Here is a 20,032-nt window from a genome sequence, read left to right as displayed (position 1 = left end):
CCCCTCCCCCCCCCCACTTCCCTGAGGGAGCCCCACGCCCTCCCTGAGGGGCTGAGGGAGCCCCACGCCCTCTCCGCTGCCCTGGGGCTGAGAGGAGCCGCGAGGTCAGTTCCATGTCCCCCATACCCAGGCAGAGGGGGACCCTGCACCGTGCAGGACGGTGCCCGTAGGGACACTGCTGTGGTGGGGCGGACTGTCCCCGGGAGGGCGTCTGGGTGGCCGGGCCCCAGTACCCTTGGGGACGGCAATGCTTCCCCTGGATGCGTCCCTGAGGCCCGCGTTTGTTTTCAGAGGTGGAGGTTGAAGTTAATGATTCCTTGATGCGGTTTTTCGATCACTGCGCCAAGTTTGTTGCTTTGGTGGAAGAGAACGACACGGCGATGTGCCAGGTGAATGCCTTCAAAGAGGGGCCAGAAATGAGGAAGGTTTTGGAGAAGGTTGCGAGTGCCTTGTGTTTGCCGGTGGAGGAGCTGAACGCAGGTAACGAATGCTTGTTACAGGTGGCTTCGGCTCCAAGTCTGCCTGAGAAGAACTTCTGAGATGCCGTGTAGCTATGCAGAGTAGGTAATTTAAAACATGCTGTAAATCGCAGACACAGTCTCTAATTAAATTTGTAAGGCTGCAAATGTGTATTGGTGTTGCAGTAATGAATGCCCGTTAGTCAGAAGAAAAAGATGTTTGAAAATCTTTCCTACAGATGAAATCAACTTTAGCTTTGTTTGGAGGGATACAAGTGTGTTATTCTTTTAATTCTGCTTTGTTGAGCAGATGTAGCTTTTGTAAAACATGTTACAACTCAAACACACAAATAACCTCGGGAAAAGGTGGACAGGTATGTCTGTGTTGTAACTTCACTTGTCCAGAAGAGAAGTGCCAGGTTTCCCTGTGTGGTCAAGTGGTGGGGTAGACCCCCCAAATAGGTGTTGCTGTCATTTCCAGCATGTCCCTAAAGCTGCAATCCCAAAGTTGCAGCATGCTGCTGTTCAAATTCAGCCACTAATGTGGAGGATGAGTAGTGGTAGTCAAAGACTACTCTGCGTTGAACAGACACACCTTCCTTGTATTGCCTCTTCTGTCCTTTGTGGTGATGAGAACACAGTAGTGATCAACATCTGTAGCATGCACATCAGCAAACGTGCAGCATTTGATGTGAAATGCTCTCGTTTCCCCCTTGTAGCAATGTAATGTGAAAAGCTTGCAGTCTGAAATTTGGATTTTGCGCAATAATTCTGTGAAAACTACTTATTTTTGGTGCTTGGCCTTTGGACTGGTGATTATTGGACTACACTGTTTGCATTGCTAAATTGTAATTACGTTTCGCTTTAGAAGCAAGTTGAGAGAAGGTTGCTACTTATATAGCAGTGATTTATCTTGTTGGATTTATTGCAGATCTTGTTCAAGTGGCTTTTCTCGCCTGCTCATATGAGTTGGCTATAAAAAATGTGACCTCCCCATGGTGTTCGCTCTTCAGTGAAGAAGATGCCAAGGTAGGTGCTAAATGGGAGAGGTATTTGAGAAACCTTCAAAAGATGCCTTAGTGTTCAGATACAACTGTTTGCACAGTCAGAAGTTTTAAGTTGTGTGCCCCTTATTCTTCAGTCTAATGATGCACTACTTTGGTCTCCAAAGAGCTCTGGATTAATCAGGCAGCAAGACTGAAATACCCTTCTTCATTCAGACTTAAATACTGATGCAGTCTTGATTTGTCCTGATTAAAACGGTCTTTTCCTATTATGCTTAATTCTTATATGCTTTTATTTCTGTAACATCAGAAATGCTCTGGACAGCTTTGTTTTGCATATGATAATCATATAATAAAATGCCTTGATTCCAGAGGGCATCGAATGAGGCCTTCTAGGTCCTCTAAGACTCTTTATATGGTTTTGACAACTGTCACATCTCTAAACCTAATGCCTGTTAATAAAACTAGTAGAACCCAGATAAATGAGACTTACGTTGGTTCCTCTTCTTTCAGAGAGTACCTGATGTACCCTTTGAACGGATCAAGAGAGATAGGGATTAAGAGTGATGTCATTTATTTATCACTCCAAAACATGTTCAGTGAGCCCCCCCCCCCGCCTCGAGGCTCTTAAGGAAACTTAGCACACCTGGGGAAGAGGGGAGGCCTCTACATAGATAGGTGGTTGGCTAAAGGGTAGGCAGTGGAGTTAGGAGTAAATGCTCTCATCTCAAAGAGGAGGAAGGTCACCATGGACTTCTGCTGAGACCTGTGCTGTGCAATATATTTATAAAAAACTTAGCAGTGAGGTGGGAAAGCTTCCTGATTATATGGAGTTACTTGGTATAGTAAGAATACGGGGTGTTTGAGAGGCTTTGCAGAGGGGCCCTGTGAGGGTGGATTACAACAGCAATACAGTGGCAAATGGTGTTCACTATGGAATGATGCGTATGGGATAAAAAGTTGAAGCTTCATATATGAGGTTGCCATCTCAGATCCGTTGTGCCACTGAGAAGTGAAATTTTGATGGTATAGATCCATGAAAATGTCGGCTCGGTTACAGTAAAATTAAATGGACAAAATTTAAAAAAAACTTAAATGCTAGGAATTGTAAGAAAAGGAACAGAGAACAAGGAGAGCATTGTGTGCTCTTACATAAATCCAAGGCACAGTTCTGTTTTTTTGAGATGTGTGCACGTCTCTAGAATGTAGAAATAAGACAAACTCAGTTAAAGGTATGGGATTGCTTCCATCTGAAGAATGATTAACTAAGCTAAGGATCTTTGACCTTCATAAGGCAAAATCAGAAATGCTAAAAAAGTGGTGGATAATGACTGTCTTGTCATGTGCAGTACCTAATGGGTACCAAATAAAGCTAGCAGCAGGCAGGTTAACAACAGACTGTTGGGGGTTTTTTAACACAGTGTGTAGCCAAACTGCAGGGTACTATTAAGGCTAAAACTTGGTATGTTCAAAGGGGAGATTGGGTTATTGTGGGAGAGAATCCACTGAAGTCTATTAAATTTGTAGAAAACCACCTTAGGGCTCAAAGCCCTGGGCTGAAAATTACTGGAGTCTGGGGAAGCGTGCCCGCTGTTTTCCCTAGACCTGATGATGAGCATGATCAGAGACAAGATGTTGAATTTGGTGGCTCTTGAGTCTGATCTCTTGTGTCTGGTTTTATGCTGAAGCAGTTTCAACTGGAGCCTTGATGTTTGTTTGCGGTTTTTTGGGTTTTTTTTCTGTCAAAGAATTGTTGATTTCATGCAGTGTGTGGTAGCATCATTGCTCCAGCTTGTGGGTTTTTTATTTTCCCTCTGTGCCATAGTAAAAACTTGTGAACTCTAACTTTAGGTACTGGAATACCTGAACGACCTGAAGCAATACTGGAAGAGAGGATATGGCTATGACATCAATAGTCGCTCCAGCTGCATTTTATTCCAAGATATCTTCCAGCATTTGGACAAAGCGGTGGAAGAGAGTAAAAGGTAAATAAAAAGGCTTTTGTGCTTTGGCTACAAGCTCTCTGTGGTCAATCCTGAGTTGGATTTAATGTGAATAGAAACTAAGTACTTCCAAACATAACAATGTTAGGAGAGTTTGAGCAAGGAGAATTTTAATGGAGAGAATCAAGTTTTTAATAGAGCAGTATTACTGTAAAGAATATTTTTTTTTCCATTGATGCTCTTGTGCCCAGCTAATGTATTTCCATCTTTTAACTTACTGATCCGTGCAGGCCTTCAAGGGATAGCCAGCTGCTGTGTCTGACAATGGTGTTCTCTTCCTGCACAGTTTGAGAAGAGGCCATCAAGTTAAAACAATGAGCTTTTTGTTTAAAATGTCCTTGTTAAAAATAATCTGTGGCGAAAATGGAAGATTGTGGGTTGAAAGCATGCCCATGATATCTTCTTTTATCTGGTTACTTAAGCACTTCAGCGTGGAACTCTTTCTTTCTGCATGTGTTTGATTTGAGTCTCTTGCATTATTAAAGCTTTCTGTTCAGATTAAAGGTGTTGAAATGTAATTGTGGAAAAATAATTATTACAGATCAATCCAAACACTTGGTGACTGTAGACCAGAACGGCCTGTTGCGGGATCCAAGAGGCCGGAGGTGTAACAGCAAACCAGCCTTGCTGTAACAAACCTGCTTCATTGTAACTAGGGAAGGGCAGACTTCAGGCGATCTACTCGGTGCCTTGTAAGAGCAGGAGAAAGACACTTCTGTCCTGAAGTTGTTGTAAACGCCTTGATTTGTTGCATGAATCCAAAGTCAGTAGTTCAGCTGGCCAGTCTGAGAACTGTCTAGGATATTTAGTTTCCCATCCTTATTCTTTTACAGCAAAGCTGTAGTTTGGGAATAACACTGTAGCTGTAGGAAGGTATTAGGCCTTACAAGTAACTGTTAGTAGACTTGAAGATACAATAACCAGGTGTCTTCAAAGGATGGTGGTCTGATAAAGTGGTTTGTCTTCATCTATTGCCATGATTTGACAACAGTCATTTTGTGTCATTGGAAGAATGACAGCAGTGGTACTCCATCCGCTGAGTTGCGCAGTCCTCAAAACTGCCTTTATGGTGTCAGGATATAACCATCCCTATACTTTCTTAAAAATTAGAGTTGCCTTTGCTCTTTTTGTGTATTCTTTGCTCCTATGAGCTGGTATCAGTCAGCAGTTGTGATTCAGTATCTGTTTGGTGTTGATCTTGTCTCGTGTGGATTGGTATGATGGGAAGTAGTAAAATAGGAATGAAACTGGGATCTGTTGTGGCATGGGGAAAACAAAGGCTTCAGTTACAGGTTGGGATGTTTGTGTCACAGAATTACCTGCATATGTTTTCATGTGCTAGTAATCTGGGGTTTTTTGAGAGCTGCTTTAGGCTTAAATGCAGTGCATTCATATGAGAATTAATTTGCAACTTGTGTGCATGCTCCTCATGCAAAATGAGGAATTATAAATTCATAGTTCAGTGATCAATTGCATGAATTAATACCTTAGCAGGTAAGTGTGCAAATGTTTATAAGAGTACATAATATCAAGGATGTGACTGTAAGATTGTGCTGTTAAATACTTGATAGAAACCATTTATAAATAACTTTAACGTATAACCAGAAAATTCAGCTTTGGTGTTGTTACATAAACATTAGTTACATGTGGTGGATGTTCTTGCATTCCTAGCATCCTTGGGACTTTATTTCTATAGTCAATATATTAAACTAGATCTACCTAACACTCAGCAGAATGATATTAATGGCTTTGATATTTCAGAAAGAAGAGCATGAGTCGTGGATATTTGAGGCTGGCTATATATAATTTTTACATGATAACCTGTTGAAGACATGGGTTTTTTTTCCTTTTAGTCGGCAGACTGAAATTAGAAGTAGCATTCATGTTTTGGGTTGGAGGAGCGATCCATAAAGTTGATTATAACCATTTTGTAGCAGAGAAGACAGCAAAGAAGTTTTGTTCCTTTTAAAAGTTTGCTGACTGAGGATCCAAGCTGGACATTAACAGTGGTGGAAGAACTGTGCGTTAAGTCAGTTGAAGCATAGTTCTCACAGTCAGTTGGCTTTTTTGCTGTCCTTTAGTGTGGGATGCAGAGATGCTCCCTGTGTTCATCACTGGAGCTCTGAGTGACGCAGGAATGTTGAGGTCATGTTTAGTATAATCCATGACATGATTTCTTTCATCTAAAGTGGAGTTATCACTAGGTAAACAGTACTTGTACTGTTTATTTTAATCATTTTTGGGATTCACCTGGAAAATCAGACAGACGTGCCCGTTTTTAACAGAGTATCAGCTTAGTATGCGAGAAGGTAAACGTGTTGAAAACTTGCCTTTGAGATGTACATGTAGACTTTCCTAACACTTGTATCCAGATTAGTGCCTTGATCCCGGTCTAATGATTATGTGAGCCTAGGGAAGGGGGCCATACAGGGTCAGAAATGAGATCCGAGGATGGGAGCGTACAGGACTCTGTTGTGTTGCGTGGCAGCAGCGGTCAGGGGCCTTTCTGAATCTTGCCTGTGCTGTGCACCAGCCAGCACAAAGGAGACACCTCTGTTCATTTTTCCATGAATGGGTTAAAATTTGACAGTTGCAAATGTGAAATATGTTTGGCTTTGGGGAGGAGTTGCTGTGAATGAAAGGTGGGTGGCTGGCGATAGTGACCCCTCTCCAGCCAAGCTGGCTTAAGAAATTGTGCTGTCAAATGATCACTCTGGCATCTGGAAATATAAGGCTTGTGTGGGAGTTGGTGATACCTCTCGTTTTGGTAGTGGTGGAGTCAAAGCAGTGGTTATGCTAGATCACCCTTTAAATAAACTTCTTCACTGCATCCTTTCTTCAGCCTATTAGAGAGCTAAATGAAAAATACATTAGGGCACAGGTCATTCACACCCAACCGTGAACAGATTGACAAGCACGCTGCTGTGATTGCCTCTGTCATGTGCTGTGTCTGTCCCTACGAACAGAGAAAGTAAGAACTGGGAATGAGAAGATCAGGAAGAAGTGCAGGTTAAAAGAAAAACAGACAAGCAAGACCCTTAACACCCCTCTATCCTCCTGAAATCTGAAAAATACTTCTAAATGCAGGTTGACTCATGTAAGGAGAGTGATAAGTTTTTTGTTTCCTTTTAGTATAATTTACTCTGAACAGTGACAGCCTTTCAATCCTTAAATTATATGCACTAGTTGCAGCTGTGTCTCAACTGTGTGTAAGATATCCCTGTAAGTTTAATAATAACAAAAAAAAAAGCCATAGTTGACAAAATCTATATCTATACTTCTCATTTATTGAGAACTAGATCAACAGTCACTAAATTACAAGGTGGAGCAGGCTCCTTGGGGAAGAGTAGGTGTCTGAGGCAGAGCACTAAAGGACCGAGATAACTTCATTCTGTCTTTCATTCTGTCTTTCAACTTTGGCTGCAGAAGTTTGGTTGCAATCTCTGGACTTCTCGTGTTGTATTGCCACCACAAAAGGAAGCAGGTAGTGAGTTTATGCGTGTGTGTAAAGGATCGGGAACCTAAAAATCTTGCAAAATTCAAAGCTGGGTGAGCAGTCTTCAAAAGTGAGCAGTTTGCATCATCCTAAATGGGAACTGAAAGCTTCCGAAGTGTATTGCCTTGTACAAAAGGAGTGTGTCATTCCATCCCACAACGTAAGGTGGCAGTCTTAAAGCACTGAAGACTAGTATAATCTGAATCGGGTAACCCGGTGCACTTAAGAATACGTGGAAATCTGCCACCACCTATGTATTGGAACAGCTTGTGTCTCTTGTGATCTAGAGAGCAGAGATGCAACTAATGCTTTTTCATCTAGAGAGGGAGACTTATCCCGGATCCCGTGGCAATACGAGAGTACAAATGAAAACAAGAAACCATACGAATAAAGAAGTGTGCCTGTGTTAATAACAGTAGAAAGTGTTTGGTTGTGCATATGTGTGTGCATGAGTGTCTCTTCTTTTACGGTATTGTGCAACTTCAAGGCAACAGGTTAAATACTTAACTGTTCATTACTCAGAAAATGAACCTTTCTGATGATGAAATGTCTCTTAGTGGAATGTTGTGTCAATTTAGTGATGTTTAACATTGATTTGTAACTAGCTGCTTGCTTTAAAAGAATTTAAGAACAACAAATTTACTTCCAGAGCATTATCTTTGCTCCAAGTTCTCCTTTCTTTCTGGAAAGCTTAGATTGGGCTATCCAAAAGTAGAAAGGGGAGTGTTTCTGTTCTAGCAAGAAGCTGAGGAATCTGGATTATCTGTTCTGCTTCAGGCTTGGCAGTGGAGAACAGTGTTGACAATGCAGCATTTTTGTGGCATGCTTTAAGTATATATATATTCAATAGCTTTGTCCTGTTTTCATTCCCAGTTACAGCTGAATTAAAAAGAGAAACCTTGCTTTTATTGTAACCCTGTTTCTTCCATGAAGTGATTCTTGACCTTGCAATCTGATTGCTCACTGAACTTAGTTGCCTTATTAGTTGCCTTGTTAAAGCTCACTTCTCTTTCTTCTGGGGAAAATATCTTCTACTAATTAGTCTATTCTTAAGAAAATGATGAAGGTGGTAATAAATACCTATTGCTAATTAGTCCCACCTTCAATTAGCAGTGTAAAAGTTTCAGACATTTTTAGGATCTTTCATCATATGAATTCCAGAATTGTTGGTTTAAACTAGCAATAGTCTCTTCTGTGTAGGTCTTGCTGTACAGCAAGATGGTTTTGAAGGCTGTGAAAGGGATTTTTACTGTATGATTGCTCTTGTCAACTGTCCCCATCCAGACCGCTGGTGGAAAGGTGTTGGAATATCTGTTCAGGAACTTGGGTCTGATGTTGAATTTATCAATAGTTGTATTAGTGACCACCTACTGTTAGCACACCCATGCATGGACCCTATTCTTCTGCACTCTCAGTAGCAATAAAGTATAAATGTCTAATAAAGGTTAATTAGTAGAAAGCATCTACTCCTTGAGACCTTACCACAGTTGCAGTGGGCCTTTCAGGACCACATTCCTCTGTACCTTCTTACCAGTCTGTAAGGGAATGTCGTGGTCACATTTCTAGGGAGAGGTTGGGGGCCAGGGCTCTCTCTTCCATACAAATTTTCTTAATTAACAAAAAAAAATTTGTATCACAAGAGTTGAATATAAAATTAAACCAGGTGATTTGTTGTACTGAAATGGCATACTTGGGCAGTTGTCTTAGTCCACAAAGCACTTTATTTTTGTGAAGACGTAAGAATTGCATTTTTCCCAAGTCTTCCTGCTACGGATAGAAAATACAGAGTCAGGCTATGCAACTATGTGGCAAAGAAGCTACCCAACTAAACTGTTGGGTTTTCCCCCCGCTGGAGCTTAGGCCTTACTGAAAGTGTCGCTGCTCTTCATTATGTTGATAAAACTGCCAGGTAGTGATATATGTGTGCATGTTCACTTGCAGTTGTGCTACTCTGGAAGAATCTTTGAAAGGCTGCTCTTACCAGTCAGCATTTGTTTAAACAGTTAGAAAGTGTCCAATTGCCCAAAGCTGTGGTACTTAGAGACACTTCAACATCGGGATGTAGAGGAGCAATCAATGAGTGTCACCTTAGCTTAGAAGAAGCATTGAGTTCTTTGTGGCTCATATGTGGGCTACAGCTAGTGACCGAAACCTATTATGATTTCTGCCCCCCCTTGCCTAACATAGTGCTGATGGTAGGAATAACCTCAGATTTGATGGGCCCACATCCCTCCTCAAGAGGCTTATCTGGTCTGTGTGTTGCATGGGACTGCTGGGACTGCCAGCTCAACCCCATTGCTCGCTGGCTTCTTGCCTTGTTGGGAGACTTGGCACACTGAACTTGGGAGGAGAAAGGGGAAACGCTACAGTTGCAGGAGGAAGCCCCCTGTTGCTACAGCATAGGGTACGGATCTGTAGGATAAAGATGTGTATTGCTTTTCAGCTTCAGTTTGTGAGATGCCTAGATGAGCCTTACATCTGTGATCTGGGAGTGCCGTTCTGCCAATGGGAACTGTGTGTGTTGATGAGAAATCTGTGTATTTTGGTAGTTAATGCAATATGAAGCTGCTAATCTTTTTAAAAAAAAACCTTAATAGCTATACACTTGGGCAGGGGTGGATTTGAAAATTGGTTGTGGCACACTTTAAGGATATCAGCTATTCATTAAAGCTGTTTTATACTTTTTTCTTCTAGCTTCAAATATTTAATAAGTCTGCCTTTCTTGCTCGTGAAAGAGAATACGAAATACCTGTTATTACTTGTACTGTCCGAATGGATTACCATAAGGCTCTGGAAATTGGGAGGTATGCTTTGTGCAGCCATCTCAATATTTAAAGTAGGTGGCTAATGATTGAAAATACTAACCTAGCTGCATGTACACATTGCAAAATATTTGGTGGTTTCCTCTGAGAGTAAGCAGGTTCAAGGTATTTTAAAAAAAAAAAACTTATTTGAATTTGAATGTAGTTCAAGATCAAGTGAAGGTAAGGTGATCTTTGTAGTTATACCAGGCTAAGCCATAAGGTAAACAGCTTAATTTGCCATTTTATTGGTAGCTTTTATTGTTCCATGTAACTTGCTTTCCTCTTTGTAGGTCAGTTCACAACACAATTGATAACCTTTCTGTAGTCATTTACTACTGTGCCCTAATTGCTCCTTTCAAAACTATGACTTGGTACAGAAGAATTCAATATATGATCTAAAAACAATTAACTGTTCAAAACTATCTTTTTATAGTATGTACAAAGGGAACAGAGCAAAAAGCTTCCACGTATGCAGTAGAAATGATATAATTTGATTTAAAAAAAACCCCTTTTGCTTAGGTCCAAATTGTTCAGTCACTTCTTTTATTAAAACTTACTGGTCGCCACTGGGATCCCACGTTTGCGCAGTGCAGGTTCTTGGCTCTCTGGGTGCATCAGCAGGTTCAGGATGTCCTGCGTCCCTTGGTGGGAGTTGTAAACCAGTGTGTTTGATCACTCACCCAGTAGCAGAGCAGCTCCAAAGGAGAACCAGGGCTATGACACATAGACATGTAATTTACATTATTTGAAGTGCAGGGCAGTTTGTAGCCAGATGCGCACTATGTGAGCTTACTTCGAGATATAAAGTGGCTCTTACAGAGCCAGGTCAGAGATGTTGGTACTGTGCTCTCTAGAGGGTTGCTTTCTCAGAGGGCATGGAGGTGTGGGTGGCTCCATGTGGCTTTGTATGGGGCCACTTCAGGGGTGTCCCCACTGTGTCCCCTGGCTCTTTGGGCTGCTGGGAGAGCCTGTGATGAAAGCTTCTGGACTAGGTGCTTGTCACATCATCTGCTAATTACATAGTGATACATAACTTACCAAAAAAAAAAAAAATTGCTTGACTTCAGTATATCTGTTCAGAGAGAACAGGTGTTGTATGTGTGATAGGTAAACTGATCCCTGTAATAAGATGTTTATGTATTCACAGAACAACATGCCAGCTGTACAGTTCAATAGACCACACAGTTTACATTAGTACGCCTGAAAAATATGCAGGTCTTGGCTTCATTTCCAGAAAATCAGAGGAATGGGATGACTTTCGCTAATAAACTATGTCTCAAACAGCAGCTTTGTATCATATTGTATGGTTGGTTTTGATAGCCCCATCTTTCAAAGATGGGGCTTCTGATATGATTAAAGGGTGCTTTTGGGGAAACCAGGTAGAGATGTGAAATTCTCCATAGGTCCTTGTAGCATGTTCAGCAGCATCCCTGTGTCTGCATTTCTGAAGTGTGTGTGTTTGCTGACTTCTCTCAGATATCTGGGCAGTCCAGGGGACCTTCCCTGAGAATGTGTCTTTTCATCTATCTGCCTAGAACTAGATACTTGAAGTGTTGCTTGTGCCTTTCAAACCTCCCAGAACATACTTAATCTCGCATTAATTACCTAATGCTTGCTCAGGATTGCTCTGAAAAGATACCTCAGCAACTTTTATAGTGTCATATCCTTTTATCTAAGGAATTAAAAAACCAAGCAAAACAATACCTAGGCAACTAACACACAAAGGAACTGATCTAACCAGTATTCACCTTGGGCAGGAAGGGTTTGACAAGTGGCATGACCCTCTTGATTTGGTTTTGACTCGTCATGATGGTTCAACATTTAGCATCAGCACAATGCTGCTGCAATAATGTATTTAATCTCTGAGGTCCGTAAGAACGTGAGAGGTGGGATCATTCAGAAAAGAGCCTTTGAAACTGCAGAAGCTCTGAAGTGAAATGCAGTGAAGCCTAGTTAGCCTTGGGTGATTAACTCTTGTGGGACTAGATAAGAGCTGTTGCCTTTTAATTGGGGTTTTAAATGAGTTTTGCATAGTCTTGTCAGCTTTTCAGGTTTGCCTTTGCCATGAGTGAGCTCATGTATGTCCTTGATGGAAAAGAAGAAAATTTTTATCTTGTCAATATTTGCAGTGGCATTTTGTTGTGTTGGTACTGATTCTGGAAATGAATGAGCACAGCTGTCTTCTGTTCTACTATTTAAGGTGGAAGTTTTGACAGATGAGGAATTAATACTGTTTGATGGATTTTTATTTTCTTTTTTCTTCTTCCCACTGGTGATAACACTCTGAGCAACACCACTGTTCAGTATTTCTGCTGCCCTCCGAGTCCCAGCACTGCCACTGCATTCACTGATCTCTGCTGTTTCCTTGTAGATTTAGGGTTCCTCCAGCTGTTTTTTCCAGAAATAAATCACAGGGGGAGGTGGGAGGGATGGAGAATTCATCTCATAGCTGAAAGTAGAGGTTTTTGAGTCCTTTGTCCTGGCTTTCATATTGGGGAGAAAAAGGACAGAATCTAGTCTAAGCTTGCTTGTTTAACAGTTGTTAAAACTTACCTTCTTTGAAGTTGTTGGAGGGATTTTTACATGAGGTTTGAAGGTTGGCCAATTAAGCTTTGCTCTAGGAAATATTTCTTCTTATCCCACTATCTCCTGGGGTTTGGGTTATCTCTAGCTGAAAGTCACATTGGTGCTTAGGAAATAAACTTTGGTTAAAAGGAAGTTCACTTCTTCCATATCTAAAGTGATATATCAGTGGTCCTAGGAAGAGTAGGAGCAATCTACTGTTGAGGATGGGTGAGCTGATGCAGAAGATTCAGGGTTAAACCTGAATCTGCTGAGACTAAGGAGAACTAGAATTTACCTGAATGATAGGTCACACGTCTGTGCTTCTCCACGGTGCCTTTTTTTTCCATGGTGAGACTTAGCTTTCAGGGTTGTGCTGATGAATTGTTCAGTAATTTCTTCATTTTCAGCTGTGGTCAGATTTACTTAGAAGGTTACAGCGTGGGCAGTTCAGTAGCTGAAGTTGACACATCTCTTCGATGAACCCTGCTCGTGTTCTGCCTAGTGACAGCCACTTCTGCTCATTTGGAAGTGCCCCATAAAATGAATGTGAAACCAGTCGCCAGCAATCACTTTCAAACAAGCTCTTATTATTTTATGGCAAAGTTTTATGCACAGTCTCTTCATCTCCCTTTAAAGTTGGAAATGAGATTTTTTTTTTCTACTGATCAGTGTGCTTTCCCAAGTAATTTACTACTAAACAAAAGGGAGGAAAAAAGTGAATTGAAGTATCATTAGCAGTTGCCAGAGTATGATGTTGAGAACTTTGTCTGATGCTTCCATGTGATGCTGAGTCATTAATTGATTGTAAAGAAGATTGAGTGTGGAAACCTCAGGCCATTCATTTAATATTTTATTAGCCTGTGCTACTGTTTTGAATTTATCAGTGTTCTGTTGATTGTGCTTTGTGTGTCTTTATCGGAAATGTAAGGCCAGTAGTAACCTTTGCCTGTGTACATTCTCTGAAGAGGCAATCTTTCGTGATTTCCCCATAATTAAAAATATTACTGTTGCTGTTTTAACCTTGATGGTGATTATTGTCGTTATTAGATGATATGAAACCACATCTGAACTGGAGTTGTGACCCCAGAGACTGAACAGGGAGTGCTTGAATAATCTTAGAAATCAGATATCCAGTGCTGGTGAGAAACCTAGTATACTGTGTTGAAGAGGCTATTGAAGACTCAGAATCGTATCGTATAAGGAAACCATTTTAATCCTCATTAAAATAATACGGTGGGATAGCTGTGAGTGGGAGAGGTTTGTTTTGTCTTCCAAGGTGGTTTGGCCTGTCAGCATGAGGATTTCATGAGACTAAAGCAGGTGAAATAAAAACTCAAGTTACAGTAAGAATGAGTGCCTTGTTTATTCCTTCTTTTGTCTTCATGAGATTTTCTTTCCATGCTCTTTAAAACTTCTGTGTGTGTGTATGTGTATATGCTATAATTTGTTTCCTGTTTTGGAAATGTATGTCTTGCTTTTTTTTTTTAACTAAGAAGTTAACCACATTTTTTGTGACTTACTTCAATTCAAAATTCCTGCTAGGGTCAGCTAGAAAGTAAAGCCAAACCTTGCTTAAAGCCAGCACTGATAGTCAGAATGTTAAATTTTTATTATTTGGTTTTTTTTCTTAGCAGCTCTGAAATCTTTTTTTTGGGGGGTGGGGTGGGTGTGTGAAATCTACTCCCTGTGGAGTGAATAATGCCTATGTAACACTTGTTTTGGAGACTTCAGCAGCATGTTTACATTACTAGTTTCCTTGCGTAGTAAACTACAGAATACAGACCAGCATGTTTGGAAGCAGGCATGTGTATAAGGATGTGCAGCTGGGACGAAATGAAAATGTGCCGAGTTGCTAGAGCTGGGTGATACTCCCCGAAGAGTGCTAAAAGAGCTGGAATGAAATAGCTGAAATAACAGCCAGTGTGTGTTGGTTTCAGCCAAGAAGCTTGTGGTGGCTGGCAGGTGTGATGATTTAAAAACAAATAATTAAGTAAAGGAAAAATGAAAAAAGCAGCTCCAGGAGAGAATCAGAATTACAGGCCAGTCTAGTAGAAATAACAATTGAGACTAGCATTGATAAGCACCTTGATGAATATGATATACCAGAGTAGTGTCAGTATGGCTCTTTGAAAGGAAAACATACTTCTTGGAGCTCTTGGGAAGGATCAGCAAGCATACAAATAGGGTGATCTGGGAGACACGGTCATGATTTCCAAACATCTTTCAACAGGTTTCCTTATCAAAAGAAATCAAGCAGCTGGGGTTAAGGGGGAAGGTCCTTACGTGGGTAAAAAATGAATAAAAATACGAGAAATGGAGGGTAGGGATAACTAATTGATTTTCCTAGCAGAGGCAGGTCGCTAGTGGAGATAGATCTGCAAGGATCTGGGCTGCTCAGCGTGTTGTAAATGACTGGGAAAAAGAGGTGAGAAGTTAAGTGGAATTGCAAATGCAGCACTTCTATTCAAGTTGAGTAAGATAAATTGTTTCTACTAGGAGGATTGTAAAAGGACGTTGTGAGACTAACTGGGCTTGAAAACTGCAGATCTGTGAAGTAATCCACATGCTAAAAATGATCTTATCTGTCAGGTAGAATCTGGGACAACTTACTGCTCAGGAGCTGAGTTTTGAGGTCGTTATAATTGTCTGGAAGTATCTTGAATTTCTGTAAGTTAACTAGAAAAGGTGTTAGATGTCGTGAATTAAGAAAATGGAGAGCATCATGGGTGCAGCATGGATTTACGATGTAGCTTACTGTCTTGAGTATTGTGCATTTCTAATACTTTGATCTAAAAGGATATAGCTCATTTGGAAAAATTGTGGAATGACTAAGGTAGGATTTCTCAACTTAGAATATTATTGCGAAGTTGTAAGTAGAAAGGATTAAATGGTACGTAGCATCTACAAATAGAAAAAATTAAGAACAGTGTGTGAAGCTGTGCAACTCCTTGCCACAGGGTGTTGTGCATGCTAGAAATGTACGTGGATTTAAGGAGAGATTTGACAAAGGAAAGACTCATTGAGAGTCTGGCCCGGGAGATCTCTGAGGTGGAAATTGCAGGAGGTCAAAGGGATAGCTGCCTGTCGTCTTCTATAGGCATGTGGTTTTTTGCTGCTGTTCCTATTTGTTGACTGACAGGAGGGATGTGAATGTGTCCTAAAACCTAAAAATACTTCCCTGAAGGTGTGTGTGGAGTGGGAGGATATAAATGAACTAGTCAAATGAGTAAGAGGAGGGAACAAAGAATGGAGGGGGGGGGGGAAGCAAAAGGGGTCAAAGGATCCAAAAGCTTTACAATTTTAAAATGAGGGAAGGGGTCATAAATAACAAGGGGAGAAATGTAGGCAGAACCACTGATTTTGGAGGAGCTGGAAGAGGGGCTATAGTGAATGTACACCTCTTGGTGTGCAGCAAAGGCATGGGTGGAAAGAAATTTAACATCCTCCATACAGAACCTTTCTGTGGTTTTAATGCTTCTTTTCAACAGGAAAGAGAGGCATATTTCTGATTTTTTTTTATGTGATGTTTTGCCTAGGGGGGCAGAGTATGTGCATGTATGTGCATACATGTATACAGAACCTTTCTGTGGTTTTAATGCTTCTTTTCAACAGGAAAGAGAGGCATATTTCTGATTTTTTTTTTATGTGATGTTTTGCCTAGGGGGGCAGAGTATGTGCATGTATGTGCATACATGTCTAAGGAGTATAGTCAGAAGAGCTGCAGGCTCACCAGAGAGCAGAACTATGCAAGGTGTGTTTCAGACTGCACAAACACCATGGCTATATATAGCTGGTAGTACAGAGCCCATCCTGTGCCCGTACTGAATTCCTGCTTATCTGATCAAAGTTCGAATCTACAGGCAAGTCCCCTAGTTAACCATTTTTCAGTTGCTTCAGACTTCAGGTTGGAGCAGAGGAAATGCCTCCTTTTCAGGCCAATCAAGATGTATCTTACCTGCGGGTGGACTTTACTGGCAGCTGGAGTGTTGCCAAACATCACCTCTTGTCTCATGAAAGCTAAACGTATATTTACGTGTGCTAGAACAAGTGACCTGGGTTTCTGAGTACCACTTGGAGATGGTCCCAAAAAGCCATTACCCTTCTCTGGAGCAAGGGGCAGATTTTCATCTTGGCTGATGCTTCCTTGTGCAGCAAGCCAGCTCTTATCTTTCCTTTGGTTGAACAATGTGTAACCTTTTGTTGTACAAACTGTCTTCATTTTAGGCTTTGTTTGTGGTATGAATCAGTAGCTTAATTTGCTGGCCTGTGTGCTTGAGGGAGTATAATCTCCTTTTTGACTAACTGGTATTCTCAAGAATTAGTAATAGCAGTAGTCCTGCTTATAATTTGGACTAATAATTTGCGGAGGGACAACGGTTTTCCTCCAATGACTGGATCACTGTCTTCAGACTAAACTTTGGTATATGCTGATGTACCTTCCAAACAGCTGAACTGTATTATAGGGGGGGAAAAAAAAATTGCCAATATTTTGCTATCAAATTACGATCCTTGTTCTAGCACGATACGCATTGGTGGTTGGAGAGGCAGGCAAGAAACACTGCTTAAAATCCTGCACTGGTGGTGGTGTGCCAGGGAGGGAAGCAGTTTGTGTGTTAAAGCAGTAATTTGTTTGCTTGTGCAGGCAATCGTGGTTGTAATCTGGTCAGAGCATATTAGAGGTTTACTGTAGTTTCTTAATGTGCCAGTAAGTTTGTACTTAGACTTAATTTTCATCTTGAAACTGAATTGTCACGTATCCTTTATTATGGTAGTTGGAAAAGATTTTTGATCCTCAAATCTAGCAAAATTAATGCTGAAAACTTTCAAACTTTCCAGGCCTAAAATGATGATGATGTGGGAGCTTCTCTTCACTGCACCTTGGATTAATTTAGGCAGAAGCTTATTAAAAAGACTTTTAAAAATTCTGTGTAATTTGAAGTATTTAGAATAGCTAAAAGAAAAAGGGTATATTTTAATAATAAATCACTGGTCTTTGAAGTGGATTGTGTCCTGGATGATCTCACTTAATAGTTCATTATGCTTTGTCATTCAGGTACTTTTTGCGTCTGCCAGGGAACAACAAAAAAAATTACTGACTCTAATCAATCCTGTTAAATACAGCTCAGCATCGTGGGAAAAGCTGTTATATTTTAGCTGTAGGTTTGTACTAAAGCAAATCTGTGAAACCTGTAGTAAAAATCTTATTTGGTTAAAAAAAAAATTTCTCTGAGTTATTCTAAACACAGCCCATGATGGGGGAATGGTTATATGTATTTGCAATGGATCTGTGTTACAGAAATAATGAGTTACTGCGATGTCCTCGAGCCTTCCCATGTGCTGACAGTGGAAGGGGACTGTGTCACATCTGATGAAGGGCTTGACTTGGTTTGTATGTTAACAAAGCCTTGTAGCTGGCTTGGTGATTTGCTGCCCTTCTCTCAAATTCCTGTTGGGAGGAGGCAATGCTGCTTAAAAATCTTGTATTTAATCCAAAACCAGTATATTAACTGTAGCATGGTCACTGGATCTTCCCATACCTGGGAAGAGCACAGGTGACTAGGTTCACACAGGGAGTCGGGGAGATTGCTGAGTATATCGACACACACCATTAATCTGTTTCTTGCTTTTGTTTACTGTATTTATATCAGGGTCTAGCTGTAGCCTAACTACATTTAGTACAACTTCTTACATTTTATGTAAGAGCCAATACCTTAAATTGGGACAAAACTTAGGAAGCCTGGATGCTTTAAAAAAAGTCTGTAATATACTGAAATTCCCAAACAGGTTTTTATCGGGCATTGGAGTAAAACAAGTTCAAAGTCTACTGCTTTAAGCCTTTGTTGCTGACAGCTGTGCAATATGTTGGTATGTTTGTTTTAAAGCACAGGCTCTTGCTCATCCTTTGCTCTTTTTTCTTTTTTAGTTCAAAACCCATTTCTTCACCTTTGATTGTACAAATTGGACATGCAGAGACACTTCAGCCACTGCTTGCCCTTATGGGTTTCTTCAAAGATGATGAGCCTCTCAAAGCAAACAATTACGTCAGACAAATGCATCGGAAATTTCGCAGCGGCCGAATTGTGCCGTATGCAGCCAACCTGGTATTTGTGCTTTACCACTGTGATCAAGTGAAAACCTCTAAAGAAGAGTATCAAGTGCAGATGTTGTTGAATGAAAAACTGATGTTGTTTCATCACTCGAATGAAACCATCTCTACTTACACGGACCTCAAGGACTATTACAAGGACATCCTGGAAAACTGCCACTTCAAAGAAGAGTGTGCATTACCAAAAGTTAATATTACTGCTGTTGACGAACTTTGAGGGAATGAAATGGAGTGGGTGTTCTGCAAATTGATCTCGGTTCTGTTCAACAGATGTTGTGAACAAGCACTTTTGATGGTTTACTGCTGCTATGCTGATTTTCTAAACTTGCAGATTTGATGGGTTGTCTCAGTTAGCTCAATGCACTGTTTGTTTATTGTATAAGCAGAATTACAAAAACAAATGCTGTAACAGGGATGTTGCTGAGCACTTGTAACAAATATGTGATGCAAGATGAAGTGTACCTGTATGTTTATATGTATGAATAAGTAATTTCATTGGTCATTCCTCTTATGAATGTGCTGTAGATAAGGCAACTGAGGCAGCTGGGGCAACTTCTATTTTATCAGAGCTGAAGGTGGTTGGACTGATTCAGTATTGCTTTGCGCTGCCTGTTTTGCTAGCTACTGTTTTCCTGTGGCAGGCATGAAATAATTCAAACCTGTGAGCTTTTTTGCTCCTTTTCCTGAGCTTCTAGGAGGGAGAGGGTACATAGTCCTTTTCCATAGCTGCCCAACTTCTGCCTAGACAGCACCATGGGAACATCTTTCTTAGGCATTTAAAGCAGGAGGAGTTACAGTGTTCCTGCATGCATTATCTGCCTGAAAAAGGTCCAGGAGTTAAAAGTTTTAAATTCATCATCAACCTATCCCGCATAGCACGTTAACCTCCAGGGTAAGTAAATTATCTTTTAAAAAGAAGAAGAAAAAAAAAAAAGTAAAAAAAGTGAGGGAGTAGGAAGTAGCCACTCTTCCTTTAAGGTGCTCTGGGAGATGCAGCAGTTGTTCTCTAAGTAATCTGGTGTGTCCTTTCACTTGACACCATCAATTTCTTGCGTTAAAGGTTTGGGCTAGGGCATTCAGGTTAGACTCTGCTATGGCTATGAACATCTTGGTCCTGTCCAGATGCTGACAGTTTTCCTAGCAGCTCTGGTTGGAAGGGACCTCTGGAGGTCTCCAGTCCAGCCTCCTGCTTGAAATGGGCTTGTTGCTAACCCTAAATCCAGGCAGGTTTTTGGACTGTAAAAAGTATCTGGCTGAGACTTGACTTCTGCTAGCTTTAAGGCACTGAACGTGGTGTCACTTATGTAGACCTTATACATTTGATGTGCCACCTTGTTCTTGAAATGAAGCTGGTTTTAAAGAAATTAATTGCATAAAAGTACTGGTGATTTTTTTTTAAAGCAACTGCACTTAAAGTAGGTTCACTTGCTACTGAAAGTTGGAAAGTATTTTAGAGCTCTGCAGTGTGGCAGAAAAAGGAAAAATGAAGATAATTGTCCAGAAATTCTGAAATGCAGTAAGTCAGATAAAAATTCCTTCATCGCCCGGAAGGGAAGGGCTGTGTGAAAAAGATACTCATTAAAACTGGTGGATATT

The 20,032-nt window shown here is 40.8% G+C and overlaps 1 protein-coding gene across 1 annotated transcript in view; it reads left to right on the top strand.

The window, feature by feature from the left end:
* MINPP1 (multiple inositol-polyphosphate phosphatase 1) overlaps positions 1 to 19,336 on the top strand; it is a 20,875-nt gene extending 1,539 nt beyond the window's left edge. Inside the window, exons 2-5 of the mRNA XM_009275101.2 lie at positions 292 to 480; positions 1,390 to 1,487; positions 3,314 to 3,447; positions 18,254 to 19,336. Of these exons, the coding sequence (XP_009273376.1) occupies positions 292 to 480; positions 1,390 to 1,487; positions 3,314 to 3,447; positions 18,254 to 18,653 (821 nt within the window). The 3' untranslated portion in view covers positions 18,654 to 19,336. The remainder of the gene's footprint in view (positions 1 to 291; positions 481 to 1,389; positions 1,488 to 3,313; positions 3,448 to 18,253) is intronic.
* The last annotated feature ends 696 nt before the right edge of the window (positions 19,337 to 20,032 follow it).

This window comes from Aptenodytes forsteri, unplaced genomic scaffold, assembly GCF_000699145.1.
Source record: "Aptenodytes forsteri isolate BGI_AS27 unplaced genomic scaffold, ASM69914v1 Scaffold320, whole genome shotgun sequence".
NCBI classification, from domain to species: Eukaryota; Metazoa; Chordata; class Aves; order Sphenisciformes; family Spheniscidae; genus Aptenodytes; species Aptenodytes forsteri.
The sequence above is the reverse complement of the archived record's forward strand: the minus strand, read 5'-3'. Positions and strand labels throughout refer to the sequence as shown.